A 20886-nucleotide genomic window follows, 5' to 3' on the forward strand; every position below is an offset into this window, starting at 1 on the left:
AAGGAATATTGATGATGGATGGCTTAATTGAGTTGTCAAGTTTTATTAATACTCCATCCATTTCAAAATACATGTCCAAGTCAACCACTTCACATATGCCAATGCACAATTTTGACCGTTAATATCTTTAATTATCTAAAGTAAAAAATTATAAAAATTTAATATTTTGAAAATATTTGTCGAGACAAATCAAACAACATCCTACATGCTAATATTTGTATTTATACATTAGTAAAAAAGTATGGTCAAAGTAAGTCAAGTGAATAGTGCACACTGCAAAAATTGGACATGTATTTTGAAACGGAGGGAGTATCTCTTATTCTTACCTGGCACCATATCTATCTCCCATCGTCCATCAGTCCCTGAAGTAACAAATGGCAATGATCCGTAGCAGCAATCGTCACCTACAGTATAGCTCATGAATTGAAAGAACTGCACATTGAACTCGTGTCGTATGGAAAATGCCTCGAGAGTGCCTCCTCGTCCTTCAACCCTGTCCCACAATATTTTCTTGGTAGAAAAAATCCACAACGCAAGGGGTAGCACTTTGGTGCCATTAATGGCACCGTGCCATTAAATATAGGGCACACAAACACATTGTCATTGCATCTGAGTCACACAATACATCTATTTTTGTGCCATTAATGACTCAGATTTAATGGCACGGTATCATTAATGGCACCAAAGTGTTACCCTGTGCAAGCACCACCTTTTTTTTTTTTTAGATTTGAAGCAAGGGCCAGTCGGAATAGCATTCACATTTTTATTCAAGTGCCATCCATTTTTAAAATGTAGAGTTTAAATTAATCTTAACCAATAAAAAAGATATTGTTAGAGAGTGTTGTAAACATTTGTTTAACATTATTTCTTCTGGTTTTTAATTATAAACAAAAGTTCAGTTTTTAAATTTAAATAATTAATGTATTCCATAACACATGTCAAATATATTAGTTATTAGGCTTAAATGCACTTTTGACCCCGTATGTTTCAAATAGTTGCGATTTTGGCCCCCTAAGAAAAAAAATGGATATTTTGACCCCCTAACTTTTGTGCCGCTTTTGAATTGCTCGAATCTGTCCGTTTCACCCATTTTATTGCTCGAATCGCTGCGTTCATTTTCCAGAATTAGCAAATTTTGTTCTTAATACTTACATTACATGGTTTTTTATATTAAGAGACCATTTGAAATAATAGGGAATTTTTTCCAATCCATTGCTATTAAATGCAAATGCAGAGCTTGGAAGCTCCCCAGCAAATGCAGAGCTTGGAAGCTGCAAAACATAAAGACCAAAAAAGGAAAGAATACTTATAAAGCCCTTTTATTCAAATTCCGAAACAAAAAATGAATACAAAAGCTTACGTGTGACCAACAAGAACAACATTTGCATCCTCATTGTGTGCCGCAATTGCCATAGATTCACCAACAACAAGAACTGTAGAACACTCATTTGAGGAATCTTCGTCTAAACTTTCCAATCCTTCTTTCGGAACAAATGCAAGAAGAGGCGCAACATTGGTATTAATTAATTATACATACAATGCAACAACATTGGTGTATGTTTCTAGTAGGAGAAATTTACATCAAGAAGAGGCACACCACTTCCAGCTGCAGTGCCTAAGAGTTCATCCTAATACATAGGGAATTCAAAAGAGACACAAAAACCAGCAATTCAAAAGAGGCACAAAAGTTAGGGGGTCAAAATATCCATTTTTTTTCTTAGGGGGCCAAAATCGCAACTATTTGAAACATAGGGGGCCAAAAGTGCATTTAAGCCTAGTTATTAAATGAATTTAAAAAACAAGTTTTCACTTATAATTAAATAGGATGAAGTATAATATAGGGTGTTTTTAATCTTTTCCTCACCTAGTATATCGATGTCTATTTTGTTTGTAGTCAATTTGTACCGAATGTAGCGACCGCATGAAATCGTGATCCGGCCATTTGATCACATAATCGTTTTAAGTTCATTTTGACAATGAACGTAAAATAAAATTAAACTTCATGAGAAGTCTTTAATTTAGTTTAAAGTTGTGAAAATAACTTACTTTTTATTCGTGACAAGTTGGTCTTATATAGACTACCGAAGTCCAAAAGTCCTATCATGAAGGGTTTGTTCGGTTTGTAAAAACTTAATCTTGTAATATCAAGGGACAATGTTTAAATTCATCGAGGATTGTTGTGACTTGTAAATGGGTCACTAGGGCTGCATTAGTAAAAAAAAAGGTTAATTAAGTTTTTAATCCCTATAAAATATTCACCGTTTTGTTTTTAGTCCCTGCAAAATAAAATCACACTTTTTAGTCCATGTGACATTTTCTTTAAGCATTTTAGGGACTAAAAAATGTTGATGGAAATTTTTGACAGGGACTAAAAATGCTGATGGAAAAATTTTATAACGATTAAAAATGCTGATGGAAAATTTTATAGGGACTAAAAAGTGTGATTTTATTTTATAGGGACTAAAAACAAAATTCTGAATATTTACGGGGACCATTTACTTAATTAAACCAGAAAAAAAAACTTTTCCAGTTTTATTTAGAGGTGGCAAAATGAATAGATTAAATAAAGAGTTAAATATGTGTTTGATCCATATAAATATTGCAATCTTTTGTTTAAATCCCTCTAAAAAAAAGTCGATTGTTGATCCTCCAAAAAGTTTTATATAACCACTTTTGATACATATTTTAAGTTAATTCATGAGTATCATTCAAAAACATATTAAAAGCAGTCACTTAAAATGTGATATATGAATCTCTGTCAATTTTTATAAAAGGTCGACGTATTTTTTATGGTATTGTCATTGCAGAGGTTGTCGATGATGCAAAAATAAAAGGATCTCATCACGTTTAAAGTCGATTTTGAAAAAATTTATGATTCTATTGAGTTCGCTTACTAGAAAGTGGTTATGTTGAAGATGGACTTTCCTTGTAAATGGTGTCGGTGGATCGTAGAATGTCTTAGAACAACAACTACTATTGTTTTAGTTAATGAAACCCTGTCAAGAAGTTTTAGATGAGGAGAGGTCTGCATCAAGATGATCCTTTTTCGTCTTTCTTGTTCTTTATCGTGACTGAAGAACAAAATGTGATGTTAAACTCGTTAGTAGATATGGGTCTCTTATCAGGTTATGATATTAAAGTTCTAAAGACCCATCTGATTTCGTTCAAATTAATAATAAGTTTAATAGTAAATGTATATATGAGTTTGTTAATAGGGGTTTCTTCTATTTTCAAAATCCACTAAAGAACCATCCATGGAGATGGGGTAAGATATCTCTCATTAAAGAGTTAAATATGTTTTTGGTACCTATAAATATATCAATTTTTCGTTTTAGTCCTTCTACAAAATTTCTTCCACTTTTAGTCTTCCAAAAAAAATATTTTATTTTCACTTTTAGTCCCTCCTTTTAAATGAACTCATGTGTAGAATTCATGAGTTCATTTAAAAGGTTTGTAATATTATAAGGACCTCTCACAAAAAAAATAGAATTTTTTAACAAAACTTTTTAACAAGACATAAATTAAATATGAATTTTTATATTTTTTTGTGGTTAAAAATTAATATTTAATCCATGTTTTGTTAAAAAATTTGAATATTTTTTTGACAGAGATTGTTACAATATACTACATATTTCTGCATAATCTCATTAAAAAAGTACACGAGTTGGCTTAAAAGTATGAATCAAAAGTGGTGATTGAAAATTTCATAGAGACTAAAAGTTGAACAAATTTTTTAGAGGGACTAAAATGATAATTTGATATATTTATAGGGACCAAAAACATATTTTCTCTTTTGATGACCAAACTAAATATTATTTAATAAAAGGGTTAAATATGTTTTTGGTCCCTATAAATATGTCAACTTTTCGTTTTAGTCCCTATAAAAAATTTCTTCAACTTTTAGTCCCCAAAAAATTGTTCATCTTCACTTTTGGTCCCTCCTTTAAAGTAAACTCATGTGTAGAATTCATATTTTTGAATAAATTTTTGCAGAAAAAGCTATAATATTATAAGGATCTCTCCAAAAAAAGAATTAGAATTTTTTAACAAAACATGAATTAAATATGAATTTTTATGTTTTTGGTGGTTTAAAATTTATATTTAATTCATGTTTTATTAAAAAAATCTATTTTTTTTGGGATAGATTTTTACAATATTCTACATATTTCTGCACAATTTCATTTAAAAAAACAAAAAATTACTTGAAAATAGGGACCAAAAGTTATGATTGAAAATTTTATAAGAACTAAAAGTTGAAGGAAAATTTTAGAAGGATTAAAATGAAAAGTTGGTATATTTATAGAGACCAAAAATATATTTAACCTTTAATAAAAATAAGTAAGTATCTGTCATGTTATTATTAGTGCCACAAGTTTTGTTTGTTTATTTTACGATTTACGTGTCTTGTCCATAATTTTCAATTAAGTCCCTCACCGGTGGAGCACGAGAAAAACACCGTTAGATTTAATGAATGGTTAAGATTTGTTAAAAATAAAAATGAGAATATCTGTATCTTCCCACACACAATCCTACCGTTCTATCTTTTCCATTTTCATCCTTTCCAATTCACCACACATATTTAGAAGATGTTGAAAATCAAATGTAACCCGTGATGATAATTAGGGTCAATATAGACATTGGCCACACCATGGTGAAATTGAATGAAAACGATGGTTGCTTTTTTATTGTGTTTAGAGGTTTAAATTTTGATTCCCATTAGACCTTTGTCATATGATCAGTAACCATTACAGCCTGACTTTCCACTTTGTTGACGGTTGATAATTGCAAGTTAATTTATTGATTTGATGAAAATCAATGGATATTTATTTGGTCTCACCTGGAAAACAAAACCACACACTATGCATATTCTCAAGTTGGAGAAGATAGACATGGACATAATTATGTGTGGAAAGCTGTATATGTTCTTGTCCATAATTATGTTCTAGCAAATTCTAACAAAAAATGGTGTATTCAATGAAAATCCATCAACAAAAGCACATGATTGTATAAATAATCATATGTTTAACAATTGAATTTCTTCTCTCTATACTTTCTTTTTATTATATTCCTAATTTCCACAAAATCCCTTTTGTTGAGATTACGAATTTAAAGATTGAAGGAATAGGATAAAGGGGAGGAGGAGGGGGAGAGAGGAAAAATATAAGTGTGATTCGGTGTGTATGGTATATAATAAGATATATGACCTCAATTAGTCTAATGGCTATTATTGTTATTCAAGGTGGTCCACCGGTGAGGGACTTAACTGAATCCTCACCCTAGAATCCACCCACAAACTTAATCCCTGTTTTTTCCTAAAAAAAAAAAACTTAATCCCTTTTTCGCCTGACAACTAAATGAAGATTGAAGTTAATTTATCTGCCCATATTGTAAACGAGGCTAAAAGGATTTGTCAACCACTACCACCCTGCACAAAGGGAAAAGACAACAAGAAAAAATATAAATTTTTTTAAGCAAAAAGAAAATATGTTAAATAAAAAGAAAAAGATACAAAAACCTGGGACGTAGAACCTGCCCAAAAAAAAAATGAAGCCTTGGGAAATCAAATAAAAAGATATGTGTAATTAAAAATTAAGTATATATGATCCTCATGAGCTTAGCTCATTTGGTAAGGGAAAAAAAAATGAAGCCTTGGGAAATCAAATAAAAAGATATGTGTAATTAAAAATTAAGTATATACGATCCTCATGAGCTTAGCTCATTTGGTAAGGGATAATGCACAATATATGCAGGGGCTGGGGTTCGAACCCCAGACACCCCACTTATTCATCTTTAAGATTCATCTTTAAGGTGAATTTTTCTAGCCACTAGGCTAGGCTACTTGACAAAAAAAATTGACAAAAAAAAAAGTATATACGGTCCCTTTTTGTTTTTGAGAGGATATATATGGTCCGTTTATTATATGTGAACACATTTACTATTTGATTTCTTCCTTCGAAAAATTTACTATTTCAATTTTAAAAAGTTATGTTAATTTACTTGCCAATGTAGATTGGTATAATTTTTTGTTACTCCGTCCCGGTATATCTGAGCCAGTTTGGTTTTTCACACAGATTAAGAAAAATGTATAAATACTGTAAAGGGGAAAGTGAAATATATTGAATTGGGAATGATGAAAGTAGTATTAATTAGAGTTATATTGTATTGGGAATGATGAAAGTTGTATTGAAAATTGAAATGAATCAGTTATTTTGAGACACTTTTTTTTAGTAAATGGGTCAGATATTCCGGGACGGAGGGAGTACTAGATTAGTGGCTGACACATATGTTAATTTACTTACCAATGTAGATTAGTAGTATAATTTTTTGTTACTAGATTAGTGGCTGACACATGCATGAACAAATAGGGAGAGTCAAGAGAAGTCGTGTGTTCAAATTCACAAGGGAGAGTCAAGAGAAGTCGTGTGTTCAAATTCACATATGCTCCACTGTTCCAGTAGTCTTGATAAACGCATTACAGCACGAAGGATATGGCATTTCTTTCAACAAACAAAAAAAATTGAAGCATATGAAACAGTAGATGTTCAATTTGATTGTTGTCGTTCGCGGTCAAAATAATGTACAAAAAATAGTACAAGGTCGTTGAACCTTTGGTCGTTTCTGAAGGACCTACGATAAAACAATAGTACTAAATTAGAACAACAAACGGAAACATAAAGTAAATTGGGGAGTTTTGTTTGTAGAAAAGGATGATCAAATTGACAAAATTAACGATTTGGCAAAACAACCAATCCATTGATTTGTCGGATTCTCTTCAGGTCTATCATTGATGCTAAAAATATCGGGTTCCACAATTCAATAACTTGTTTGATCACGAATTCAATTAATCAAACATCAATTAAATTTGTAAGAATTCCTACTGATTGTATGAACAAGCGTCAATATAACCTAAAGTTTGATTAATCACAAATAGGGAACAAGCGTCGTCACAAAACAACGGTCATTAACCTAATAACCGAATTCTATAATACCTGTAACGAAGCGTTAAAGAACCTAACAATCTTCACTAAAATATAAATTAAACAAGCGTCTAATTTAATTCAAGTGACCCTAATCAAGCACATGATTACAATTCAACAAAATCAGATTGAAACAAATGTTCAAAACATATGAAACTATGAATTATAATCGATGAAATCAAATAAGAACTGAAGCAAGCGTTCAATACATAAAGCATTCTACACATACAATTGAAGGTTGAAAAGAAAAAGACATTAAATCATAGAACATGAAATTGACATTAAAATCAAACCTCGAGACTTAAAATAGAAACCTTAACCAATGAATTGATCAACAGAATTAAGCTTCAATTGGGTTGGTTTTGCACAAAATCAAAATATGAAAAGTGGCTTAATAGAAGATGATGTTTCGGCTGTTTGCAACCTTCTTTATATGTCTAAACATTAACCTAATTTATAAAACCGAGCTTGGAATAGTTTGGATTTAGAAATATCAATTCGGCCCATTACAAGAGATTAAATGGCCTAGAAACTCGTAGTCAGCTCCAGTGCTTCAGAGATTCGCCTTTTTTACCATCAAGACAAAAAAAATGAAGCATATGAAACAGTAGACGTTTGGAGTGAATGATTATGTGAATTTTTTGAAAACAATGAAATTAGCTGTTTTTCATTGTTTCTAGAAATGTATTTTTTTGAAGGAATTTCTAGAAATGTATTATCTACTTGTAAAAAAAAAAGTATTATCTATAGCTAACATTCTCTCTATCATGATAATTCATTTCCAAATCTCACAATCCTTAACCCAACGATACGTCTTTATAAAGGACAAAATTGTGAAAAACTTACACCAAAAGCGGACAATAACCTGAAAGGTGTTGTTGCATTCTTGAGGTTGTAACATAACATTACTCCTCAACTCAATGCGTTACTTTTATACAACATAAAACTGTGTAGGGCTTACATCCAAAACAGACAATACCTCATAAGATCATTTGAAACTCTAATGAGATATTTTCTTTGATCTCAAATGTACAAGTTGATTTTTGGTATTTTACATTTTAATTTTTAGAAAAAATCATGCTAACTATGAAAGTTAAATGCCATTCCAACAAAAATACAGTCACCTCAGTATGTGAGAGAGAGATAGAGAGAGAGAGATAGAGATAGATAGATAGATAAATAGAGAGAGAGGGTATCAAATCGCAAAGGGGAAAACATAAGATGTCAAAATCGCTCAAAAAAAGTGGCTGAAAAAGTTGTTCAATCGCAAATATTTAGCGGAAGAAAAATGCAATTAAACATAAAATAAAAGACTGAAAGGATAAATGAACAATCTCCATCATAATTGAAGTATAATGTACCTAATATGCATGGAATGGTGCGCTCAAAACACATCCATGCCCTTTACATGATTTAATGGTTGCCGACCATCGAACTGTAAGGTGAAGTCAACATATACGTGAGTAGGTCTATAAATAGGGTGATGCACACTAAAATAAGGAACACACTCTCATTATGAGTGTTTTGCTCTGTATCGGTGGAATGTATCAAAACTGGCAGATAAAACTTACCCACCACTTACTACGAAAACCCATAGCAGGTTAACGACCACAAAATCAACACGAATCAAAGGCAGATCGAGAAGCCATCGCCCTTTCGAATACTACAGCTCGAAAGCAAAGGCCAAAGTTGAGGGATTTTCAGCCCAACAACATTGAACTAATCAAACTCAAAACCATAACCAAATCAACAGATTCAACACTTTATGAAAATGACGACGATGGCGTGGCTGCAGCCACCACCATTTCAAACGAACCTTTAAACCAACGTAATCCTTGAAAACCAGGAACAAAACTTTTGATGACGCTTACTGAACTTGCATCCGAATAACAAAAACAACTGTTGATCAAACGAACCCAACAACGTTTATAGAGAACTAGGATAATATTAGACATGTTAAACAAACACTTAAAACACTTTAAAAAAAAATTAAAATATTTATAATATCATAGAAAAAAAAAATTAAAATATTTATAATATCATAGACAAAGACCTATTGAAAAGTATAATATTTATAATATCATAGACAAAGACCTATTGAAAAGTATTTTATAAAGGCATGAAGTAATTTGATGAAATATAAAAAAATGGTGGGACCCAAATAAACAGTTAAATTCGGCCGCCCGATTTGTCGTGTCCTTCGTCTCCGTCCATTCTCGTCGTTCCTTTGCGTTTGACTCTCTCTCTCTCTCTCTCTCTCTCTCTCTGATATCTATGATCCCTCTCTGTCTCTAAGCTAAGCTACCTCTGTTCTCTTTTGTTTCTTTCATACCTTCTTCTTTACTCAATCCCTTCTCTTCAATTAATACACCACCAACCTTTGAGATTAAACTTATACGTACACAACCACCTACGCTACGTACACTGTTATCTCTACATACCCTTTTCTAACCCACATCACTTCAACTCTTTCACCAACGTTTTTTTCTATTCCTCTTTTGTTCTCTTCTCCATGAGGATCACTCTTTCTTCTTAGCCCTTTCTCTTTTTATTTATTTCTGTGTCTTCTTTCTTTCTCTTCCATTATTATTCTGTTCTTTCTCAAATACAATACAACTAACCAGACATGACTGGTACTAATGAAGTCAACCTCAGTGAATCCAGGGTAATATATCATCTTCCATCTTAGAAAATTTTGTTTTTTTTGTTTAAAGCTTTGTTGTTTGCTTTGTTTTTGATGTTGGGTTTTCAAAAAGTTCTAAACTTTAACATATGTGATTGGTGTTTTGTTAAGATCATGTAATATTTTTCTGTGGGTTAGTTGGCTTAATTTGGTTTTTGTTTTCTACTTTCTAGTTTCTTCTTTTTATGTGTTGGGTTTCTTGTTATGGTAAATTGGAAAGATTTGATTTTCATTATGTGTCACAATAATTGGAAATTTTTGTCTTTTACCCAAGATTTGTTTCATTTTTCTTTCTTCTGCAATGATTCAACACAAAAAAGAACCAATCTAAAGTTTTTGTTTTTTGTTTTGCAGAGTGTTGTTCCATTGAATACATATGTTCTTATCTCAAATTTCAAGCTTGCTTACAATCTTCTAAGAAGAGCAGATGGAACATTCAACCGAGATTTAGCAGAGTTTCTTGACAGAAAAGTCCCGGCAAATGCTATTCCGGTCGATGGAGTCTTTTCATTCGATCATATCGAACGAAACACCGGTCTATTCAATCGTGTTTATCTACCATCATCTTCAGAAAATGAATCTCAATGGGGTGTCAAAGATTTAGAGAAACCATTAAGTACAACAGAAATTGTTCCTGTCATAGTATTCTTCCATGGTGGAAGCTTCTCTCATTCTTCAGCAAATAGTGCTATCTATGATACATTTTGTAGAAGGTTAGTAAGTGTTTGTAAAGCTGCTGTTGTATCGGTTAATTACCGACGATCACCGGAGTATCGATTTCCATGTGCTTATGAAGATGGTTGGAATGCACTCAAATGGGTGAAGTCAAGAAAATGGCTTCAAAGTGGGAAAGAAAAGAAAGTTTATGTTTACATGGCAGGTGATAGTTCTGGTGGAAACATTGTTCATCATGTAGCAGTAAAAGCTTGTGAGGAAAAAGCAGAAGGAATTGAAGTGTTAGGGAACATTCTTCTTCATCCTTTGTTTGGTGGTGAAAAAAGAACAGATTCTGAAATGAGATTAGATGGAAAGTACTTTGTTAGATTACAAGATCGTGATTGGTATTGGAGAGCTTTTTTACCAGAAGGTGAAGATAGAGACCACCCTGCTTGTAACCCGTTTGGTCCAAAAGGGGAAAAAAATCTTAAAGGACTTGATAAATTTCCTAAAAGTCTTGTTTGTGTGGCTGGTTTGGATCTTTTACAAGATTGGCAATTGGCTTATGTGGATGGTTTAAGGAATTTTGGTCAAGATGTTAAACTTCTTTACCTTAAGGAGGCTACTATTGGTTTTTACTTCTTGCCTAATAATGATCATTTCTATTGCCTTATGGAGGAAATCAAGAACTTTGTTAATCCTAACTGTTAATACTATTACTTAACCTTCACCCTTACTTAACAAAAGCTTGAATTTTTCATTTGGGTTTTTTTTTGTTTTGTTTTGTTTTTAGTCTTAGTATCTTTATTTTCTTCTCCAAGTAATGGTGTGTACTTAAAAGAATTATGTAGCAGTTACTATTATAACATCTATGGTGGTCAATTTTAGAGAGGAGATTGAAGATTAGGTATTGGTTGATGGTTTGGAATTTGGGGATTGTATTATCCTCTTGTAGTACTAATTACTGAATGTGACATGGAGAATATCGCAACCTGTTATTTATGAATGTATAATATATATATATAAATATATATAGTTATATAGTTTTGTCTTGGATATTTGCTTTTGTTTTTTAGTTGAATTGGATTCTTCTTTCGATAGAAGCCATTGTTATGATTGTATCTGTTGTATCCTGCTATGGTTCCAATTCAACAGTTCAATTTCTTGGGTCACAAATAGTGTGGCACTGTTGCTTGGATTTTGTTATGTTCGCATGATGCTTGTGGAAAAACATGTGCGTGGGTGCGGGTTACTTTTTTGCATTTCCTAATGAAGGAATATTAAGACCCTAACAAAAGCCTAAGGTAAGTTGAGGATGATGCCTAAAGTGACCAAGTGAGGTGAGAATGAGACTTCAAATGTAGCAAATCATGAAAGGTAGTCTTGTCAAAAATATATACCAAGTATTTGTTTGGAACCGCGTTTGCAAGCCATTTCTTGTGTCTTGTCGAAAAATATAGGGTTAAATATGTTTTTGATCCCTATAAATATATCAACTTTTCGTTTTAGTCCCTCTAAAATTTTCCTTCAACTTTTAGTCCCTCAAAAATTTTCCATCTTCACTTTTGGTCTCTCTTTTAAAGTAAACTCATATATAGAATACATATTTTGGAATAAAATTTTGCTGAAAAATTCATAATATTATGAGAATCTCTCCCAAAAAAAATTAGAATTTTTTAACAAAACATGAATTTAATATGAATTTTTATATGTTTGACGGTTAAAAATTCATAATTAATTTATGTTTTGTTAAAAAATTCTAATTTTTTGGGGGAATTTTTTTTACAATATTTTACACATTTCTGCACAATTTCATTAAAAAATACAAAAATTAACTTAAAAATAGGGACCAAAAGTAGTGATTGAAAATTTTATAGGGACTAAAAGTCGAATGAAAATTTTAGAGGGACTAAAACAAAAGTTGGTATATTTATAGGGACCAAAAACATATTTAACCCAAAAATATATAAGCTACCAAACTTAGCTTCAACGTTGAAGTGCATTTCTTGCTTAGTATCAAAATAATTGTAAGATCATAAGTGCATGTTTGAATTGACACTAAATAAATGTGATATTGTCTAAAAGTATTAGGCAAAGTGAACTTAGTGCTTAATGTAGGAAGCTAATGGAGGTTTAGCGAAAGGCCTAAAGCAACAAAACATGAAGAATAAAAGGAATATGCGGAAGGGGTAAGAGGCCTATGATATAGGGCAAAGTGAAATAAGTTAATTTTGAGATGAATTGTCCATTTGACTAGTAAAGTAGAACAAAGTATAACTCGTTTTCCCCTATTCTAAAAGTGCCACTCTTTTTCATTTTTTGTCGTTAGGACCCCTTCCAAAGCGTAAAGCATGCCAATATCATCTATAGCATCTGAATCACAAGAAATAGAATAGAAGTAAAAGGTAGTACTAGTGCACTAGTGGTAAAAAAGATGAAGCATTTGATATATTCTCTTGTTTACCTCCCATTTTACATTCAAGTTACATTAGAAAATAAAAAAGAAATTTCTTTACAAGTTATGTACGATTAAATTTAGATAACTTCCGCGACAATTTTTTAAGTAGACAACACAGTTTAAACATACACGATATCAAGATTCATTGATCACGAATTTAGACGTGATTAAACACACAATTGTAACCAATAATATAATTGAATGAATCTTGTTGGAGAGAGTGAAATGAAACTAAAGAAACCCCATCCACCAAAAAGAAGATGAAAAGATTTCACGCCAAGAATGATTGGCAGGAGTTTGAATCATAAATTTCGCCATCTTTCAACATCAATCTGATTAATTCTTGTCATCTCTTTATTGCCTATTCAATCAGGTTCTGTTTGGAGCTTGGGAAAACAGCAAAAACGGGAATTTGGCATTCTTTTCAAAAGGAGGAACCCATTTTATTTTTTCTAGTGGTTGGGAGTTTTGGACGTATTCTTTAGGGAGGGACCACTTTAGGGGAGCCCTAAAAAAGTCCAATTAAAAATATTAACACATGTTGGGATTGCTTTAAAGTGTTTATGTATTGTGTAGGAACAGCTAAGCTTGGACAAGGACATGGAACCTTGTCTTTTATTGACTTTCTTGTATAGATAGAGGACAAGGTTTATGGTTATTGATTTTTGGATTTAAGCTTTATTTTTGCATATTATTTTCTTGCTTATTTCACGTCTTATTGTGATTTGTCCTTAGTAAATTAGCTGTTTATGTCTTGACAATATTCCCAGATGCGACAATGAGAGGAGTCATTGTCAACAAAGGGTTCTCATAAAGAAACAACTTGAATTTGTTTTTGGTCGGTAGCTTGCTTTTTAATCTATAAATATATCGGATTTACCGACTGTCTTCTAAATATAAGATAAGATGTTATTAACTAAATTACAATATTAAGATATTTTATTTGACTGTCTTATGTGATTTAAATAGATGACAAAATTTTCATAAGATTTTTAAAGTTGTTGCATGTTCAAACACATATTCAAATAAAAAATCTTGATCAAGTTAAAAAAGATATAAGTCTTCTTATCTAAACACTTTTGGATAAATTAAATTTTTATAATAATATTTTAATTTATTAATAGTTTATATGTGTTTTTTTTACCATGTGTTTTTTTTAAGAAGAGTTTATATGGTTTTTTTTCCTCTCTGCTCGATATACTTATTTTAATTTTCTTATCATACTATTTATGTTAATGACAAAAAAATGTAAAATAATTAAAAGTATATGGATAAAATTAGGGTTAAATAAGTTTTTCTTCTTGATGAATATAACGAATTTTAATTATAGTTTTCTAAAAAATACATCCTCACACCTTTTTTTTTTTAGTTTTTGTTTTATCTCTAATGGATAGGATTTCGACACATTTCTTCTTAAACATACAAAAATTGAAGATAATAAATCAAGATAATATGCTCGCTTCTTGAACATAAAAAATTCATAATCTTGACATTAATAGAAATCAAGATAATATGCTCACTTCTTGAATATAAATCGGTCATTTGAGAGTAAATATAAATCAAATATTTTTGTGAGGATGAAAGCATCTCATTTTATTTTTTAAAGACTAATATAAAAATTTGTTATATTTTTTGGGACGAAAAATTTATTTAACGTTAAAGACATTGTTGTGCATGATTCTTTGAACTCTATATAGAAAGTCAACAGTTTTTAGCGCGAGGAAGTTAAAAATGTCAAAAAAAAACTAATGGTATAAAATATATAAAAAATAGTATAACTTTGTCGTAGGGGGGAAATTCAAAGTTGAAGGGGGAAATTCTACCATAAACTAATAAAATAGTTATTTATTCACATTTTCTTTTTGACGTAGGGTCAAGTTTAATAATTGATTAAATTATATCCGATTAAAAAATAGTATAACTTTGTCAATAATATAACTTTGCGAAATGTTTACACTTCAATTTGTCTTTTATCTATATCAACCAACGAATATTTTATTATACTATTAATGCCTGAAATCTATTAGTATGTGTTTAATGGTGGGTTTGCCCAACTCTTCAAATTGAAGCTTATGTAGTCTCACGTATAAATTGTCTCGAGAGACGGAAACTTGCATTGAAACACATATTTAGTCTATGATGAACTCATATTGTAGCATGCCTTTCGTGTTAGCTAATGAATGAGATCTATAAGAGGTTTGAAATTAAAACATTTTATGAAATGTCAACATGTTAAATGCAGTTTAGTACACTAACTAGATGAATTGATACACGTCTAACGGTAAAAGAGATGTTTGAGTAAAACTAGAAACATAATTCTCGCTATATGTCTGTTTTCAGACAACAAGCATCATAGTAGGAAATTGTCTCTAGATCTTTTGGTTTTCAGAAGTCAATTAGTTTCCTATTAGACATGGACCTCCAAATATGGGAAATAAGGATATTTTGATGGCTAGGGTAAGAAGTTTGGTTCATAGGAATCATTTGGTTCAATATTTTTTATGAAAAGAGTTTGGTTCAACATATATGGTGCTTAGCAAATGATAAACAATTCAAATTAATGTCATGATATAGCTAGGGTTATCTTTTGAACAAACCTATATCCTTATTATATTTTCAAAGTGTGAATTTGGAAATGTCACAAGAACTTCCAAAATATTGTTAATGAGCTTTGAACGAGAATATGGTAAACAAACAATTATTTTCCCAATAAAATATTGCATATGGTCAACAAATTTTATTAGAAAATGTTATATCTAAGGTGACCTTTGAACAGCTTAAACCTACATGATTAACTAATTATACTATCAAAGTTTGACATTGTAAATGAGACACTAACTTCCTAAATATTAGTATTAATGATCTTTGGACAAGGATGTTTTATCAATATGATATTGCTCATAGACTTTGAATGATTGTAGGTGCAGTTGGACCCGGCGACACCAAACACCCTGACAGGTGGTAATCCTATAATTTTAAGAGAAATGATATTTTGACAACCACTTTTTGATAACTTTTGGACAACTTTCTCTCTCATACTCACATGATGTTGTTATCCTCTCTCTTCCTTTTTCTCTCTCCATTGTTTTTGACCAATAAGAAGTGAGAAAACCAAGGTTGTCAACAAAGTTGTCATTAAATGGATGTCAAAATATCATTACTCTAATTTTAATCAATAGGTCCCAGTGTGGTTTCACTAATAAACATTGTTTTTGTTATTAAATGGTAAAGTCAAGAATTTCACTTAGGTGATATTAATTTTCGTGATATTAATTTGTAATATTAGTGTATTTTAGACTAGAGAGAATGATGAATAAATAATTAAAATAAATTATTTAGATAAAAGTGATTGATTGATTAAAAGAAATAGAGAGAATGATGAATAAATAATTAAAATAAATTACTCCCTCCGTCCCATATTACTTTACCTATTTAGAATATTTGCACTATTCATGTAACATGCTTTGACTCTATTTTTCTACTAATATATAAAAACAAAATATAGCATATAAGATGTTGTTAGATTCGTCTCGATTAATATTTTCAAAATATCAAATTTTCGTAATTTTTTCTACTAGAATATTAAAGAAATTTAAGTTTAAAATTGTGCATTGGTATACGTGACAGAGTCAACTAGGTCAAGTAATATGGGACGGAGGGAGTATTTAGATAAGAGTGATTGATTGATTAAAAGAAATATGAACAATGCCACAAATATCACCAAAAGTTAATGTTCTATAAAGTGGTAGGCATCTCATAATTTGGGTGTCATAGCTCAGCATCTATGCAAAAATCATTAGTTAAGGAAAGAACAATGATATTTTAACAACAAAAAATCAACAACTTTTGTGACAACCACCAATTTTTAAAGGAAAAGTAGATAGTGACACGGAAACCAAAACAATAGAGAGCGAAAGTAAAAAGATAATGTGAGTATGAGAGATAAAGTTGTCACATAGGTTGTCACAAAATAGTTGTTAGAACATCATTTCTCTTAAGGAAAAGTCATCTCAATGTGAAAATGACTATTTTCACCCCCCAAAAAAGCAAAAATTGAAGGAGAAAGCCAACAAAATTCATCACCTTCCTATTTATTTTCTTTTTTTTTTCTTCACCCCTACCATATAATACCAGCACTTATCTATTCAGTATAATCACTTAAATAAAAAAAGGATAACTGATATTTCGTTGGCTCGAGTGACAAACAGTGTGATTTTTCTCAAGTAAAAGTTTGAGTTCGATGAAGATAAAAATAGGGCCATGTGAGAACTTTGTTGTTTTTCATGCATTTATTTAAGGGTCTTGATAATATAAAAAAAAATGTTAATATAAGGGTCTCATAGCGATGTGAGAGCTTTGTTGTCTTTGGAACATATATTAAGAGATAAAAAAAAAAGATGTTCTATGAATAAACTTAAAACTTTTAAAAATTGAATATACCATATTCAATACAATCTTTCTATATTTTGTTAGATTCTTAAATATCCAAAGAACGTCATTTTTGTTAGCATTTGTCTTTATTCAACTACAAATATTCTACATAAAGATGGTTTTGAAAACAAAAATACAAAAGATGATGATCGTATTCACACTATTTTGGGTCATTATAATATGGGTCTCCACAAAAGGTTCAAAATATCAACTCTGGTAAAATTTTGTAAGACATTAATATAAAAAATGTCTGGAAAGAGGAATATTGTTTTAAAATCTCTATACTATTTGTCAGTGAAGCAAAATATCCATACTTGTTATAACAAATTGAATGGGGAGAGTAGAAGAATTTTAATTACTACTAAGTGGGAGAATTTAGAAGACCTCCTCTAAATACAAGGAGAGAATTATAGACCTAGACTATACCTATTTTTATAGCCTTGTTTTTTATCTAACAAGACAAGAACATGAAATTATGAAGAAAATGAAGAAAAAGAAGCATTTGACCAAGTTTTGATGTTAAAGAATTAATTGATGGTAATTAAAGAACAAGTCAATGCAAAAAGGGTTGAAAAGTCAAGAAAAATATCTAAGCCAGAAGTTGAGAAAACAAAAGATTTAACCACACAGATTATAACCTGTTACGATCACCTGTAATGAGCCATTACGGCAGCAACAAGGTTTACCTTTGGACAAAACATCAGATACACTTAACGTAATCTGAGAGGTTATGTGCACTACTATGTCTTGATGACTTTGTTGGTCACTTAGAGCATCTACAATGGTGAGGTCTTCACCATTTAAGACCTGGTACTTAATAGGTACTCCTATTGTGGAAAAAAAAATTGGAGGTCTTAAAAGATCCAAGGTCTAACTTAAGACCTCCATTCTTAAATGGGCCCACATCACTTTTTATTAAAATAATAATTTTCATGGCTATTAGTATATAATTTGTGGGACCCTATTAGACCCTTTGTTAGAGATCTCTATTGGAGTGGTTGAATACCTATTAAGTACTATTATTAAAAAATTATTAAAAAGTGATGTGTCCATGTGAGACCTATTTAAGACCTCAAAATTGAGGGTCTCCGTTGTGGATGCTTTATAAGGGTGTGTATGGACGGTTTGAGTTGGTTTTTGCGAAACCCAAAACCTAAATAATATAGAGTACTTCGATTTTGGCGAAGTAATATAACCACATGCTACATCATTGAGTCAATTTAGGAAAACTCACTAATATCAGGGTTAAGTTAGGTTGGGTAGTAGATAAACCCACTTAATGACGAATCTTCATATTTTTTCATACACTCTTGTACATGGTCACAAAAATAACTCAGAATACTCATTTTGTTTACAACTAATACAAATATACAACTATCCCAAAAATTGAATTTTTGATCAAAGTATCATACTTTTAAATTAAAATGGAGAATGATTGGTTTTCAATCACTATCAAATTACTCATCACAACTAAAATATTTGCAACAAACTAAAGTTGCATGATATAAAATTAGAATTGTGACCAAAACCTTTGGCATTCTCGTTCTTCCTTTTGAAAAAAGTAAATAAATAATGTTTGCATTACTAGGTCGGTGGTTTTCTTCAATCTGGATCCGATTTTACCAGGAACACATTTTGTTTAGTGGGTTTTCATTTTTTTAATCTATATCCACCCGATCACACGACACAACCCGTTTGTGAGTTTTTTCAGATTGACCCAACCCATGTACACCCCTATCTATTGAATGCACGTGCATTGATATATAAATACACCACTGAATGCAACTTGCAACTTGTCAATGCATGTAATTTTTCACTCTGCATCATTTGACAATCATAATCTAAATGCATGTTTAATTTTACTTTTTGCCAAGTTAAAATTGATGTTAAAGGTGTAAAATAGTTTTTAAAGTGTTTGGTTGCTTTTGAGTAGAATTGATTTTGCTTCCATGATTGAATTTAATTGAAACTTTTAATGAATGTATCCAAATAAAAATTACTTATCTTTAACTCACTTTTAGTTAGAGTCAATTTTATAAAATCAATTAATTCAATTTTTTTGGATGCATAACCAAACATTCCCGACTTAGTTGAGTTGGTTCAAATTCCACACTGAAATGTATAGTCTAGTGGCTATCCTTTGCTACATAAAAACTGTGTTAGTTTTATTCTCAACTTTTATTACATGCAACAAGAAAGTTTCTTTCTAAGTTTCAAAATCTGAATTTGAATCATATACATGCTTCTTTTAACAAGAATATCAAACACAATAAAAATTTGTAATCAGTGGTAAATAATTAAATTTGAATTAAAATCAAATCGTTTAAAAGTACTTCAGTTGCAATTGATTTTTTTTTTTCTTTCTTTCTAAAATTTACTTACTTTTTGAATGACTTCCAAATTACGAGGAAAATTCCGGGTAAAGTTGCGGAGTCATCAATCAATACATGCATACTGAACGTGACAAAAGGTTTTGTAAGATACGTAAATGGAACGTGAGAAAATACAAAAAACAGATTAAGAAAATGATGTTGAAATATAAAACAAGAACTAGAATGACAAAGACGAGGAAAAATACTACAAAGAGTGTCGTGTGTAAAACATGGGAAGATACAAACTGGTTAACAGCTTTTTTATAGTTCTATGAACTATGTATGAACATATAGATATAAAGCATCATATCTTCAAGTACGAGTTAGATGAATTTGTCGTGTCCAAGTGTGAGTTATATGTCCCACATCGGATATAAAAGTAAAAGTTGAATACATTCTAAGTAAGAGGACCCATAAACTCAATGTCTCAAGGTTTTGAGTAAGAGTGTGACATCTCTCTTGCTTATGCGGTTGTTCTAACCTCGATGTGGACGGTCCTCCGACCTCCCCTCATGACCCATCATAACTCTCAAATGATTTTTTTTAATGCGACAATAACTTGTGTCCTAAAGACACATATTAAGCAACCTAAAAAGAACAATTTTATATTAAAAACATAATATTTTAATTTTTAAGAAGTTGAATGCATAATTTTTTATACGTATATTTTTATAATAAATTCCTTAACACGTGTCTCTGGTAACACAAAGTTTAGCATTTTCAATATATTTTTTTATAAATATCCATCTTTTTAACATTTTTTAATGTCCAATTGTCCATATTAGACACATTTTATGTTATATTTTAAAGAACAGGAGAAGGGGAAATCAAATAGCAACTACCACAAAAGACAAAATTTATAACAACAGCTTGTGTTTTTACCTGATTTGGGGGTCAAAATCAAGTAGCAGGAAATGTCTTCTATAGTTCTATGGGTAAATAAATGTTGGGACCTACTTATCTTGTTGGGTTTTTCTGATTTCTAGCAAACTAACTTCCAAAATTTCTTTCTCTCGTTCTGACCTGATGATATCCAAAGTGTACTTAATCCACACGCATAAGGAATAATAGTTGCCTGGTAAAAAAACCATCAATTTTTTTTTAGAAACTATTAAGTATTTTAGGAAAATATATATATACATATACATTAAAGGAAAATGCTATTTATCTAGAAAAATAGCATCAAGATTTTTTCAAGACACATGTGGCAAGTTTTAATTGCATGATTTATTTGTCCACTTTCTATTTTTCAGCCACACCTCCTTGAATTGTGGCAAATAATGCATTGTGATTGGTTGCTTTTTATTC

The 20886-nt window shown here is 30.8% G+C and overlaps 1 protein-coding gene across 1 annotated transcript; it reads left to right on the plus strand.

Annotated features, from left to right (window-relative positions):
• Positions 1-9179: 9179 nt before the first annotated feature.
• Positions 9180-11308, plus strand: LOC146909989 (gibberellin receptor GID1B-like). Its single transcript, XM_085724452.1, has 2 exons — positions 9180-9642; positions 10015-11308. The coding sequence occupies exons 1-2, from the start codon at positions 9604-9606 to the stop codon at positions 11026-11028; spliced, it is 1053 nt and encodes a 350-aa protein (XP_085580578.1). The 5' UTR covers positions 9180-9603; the 3' UTR covers positions 11029-11308.
• Positions 11309-20886: the final 9578 nt, after the last annotated feature.

Source organism: Medicago sativa, chromosome 7 (genome assembly GCF_051527215.1).
Source record: "Medicago sativa cultivar Bolivia chromosome 7, Bolivia_mono, whole genome shotgun sequence".
In the NCBI taxonomy this organism is placed as follows: domain Eukaryota; kingdom Viridiplantae; phylum Streptophyta; class Magnoliopsida; order Fabales; family Fabaceae; genus Medicago; species Medicago sativa.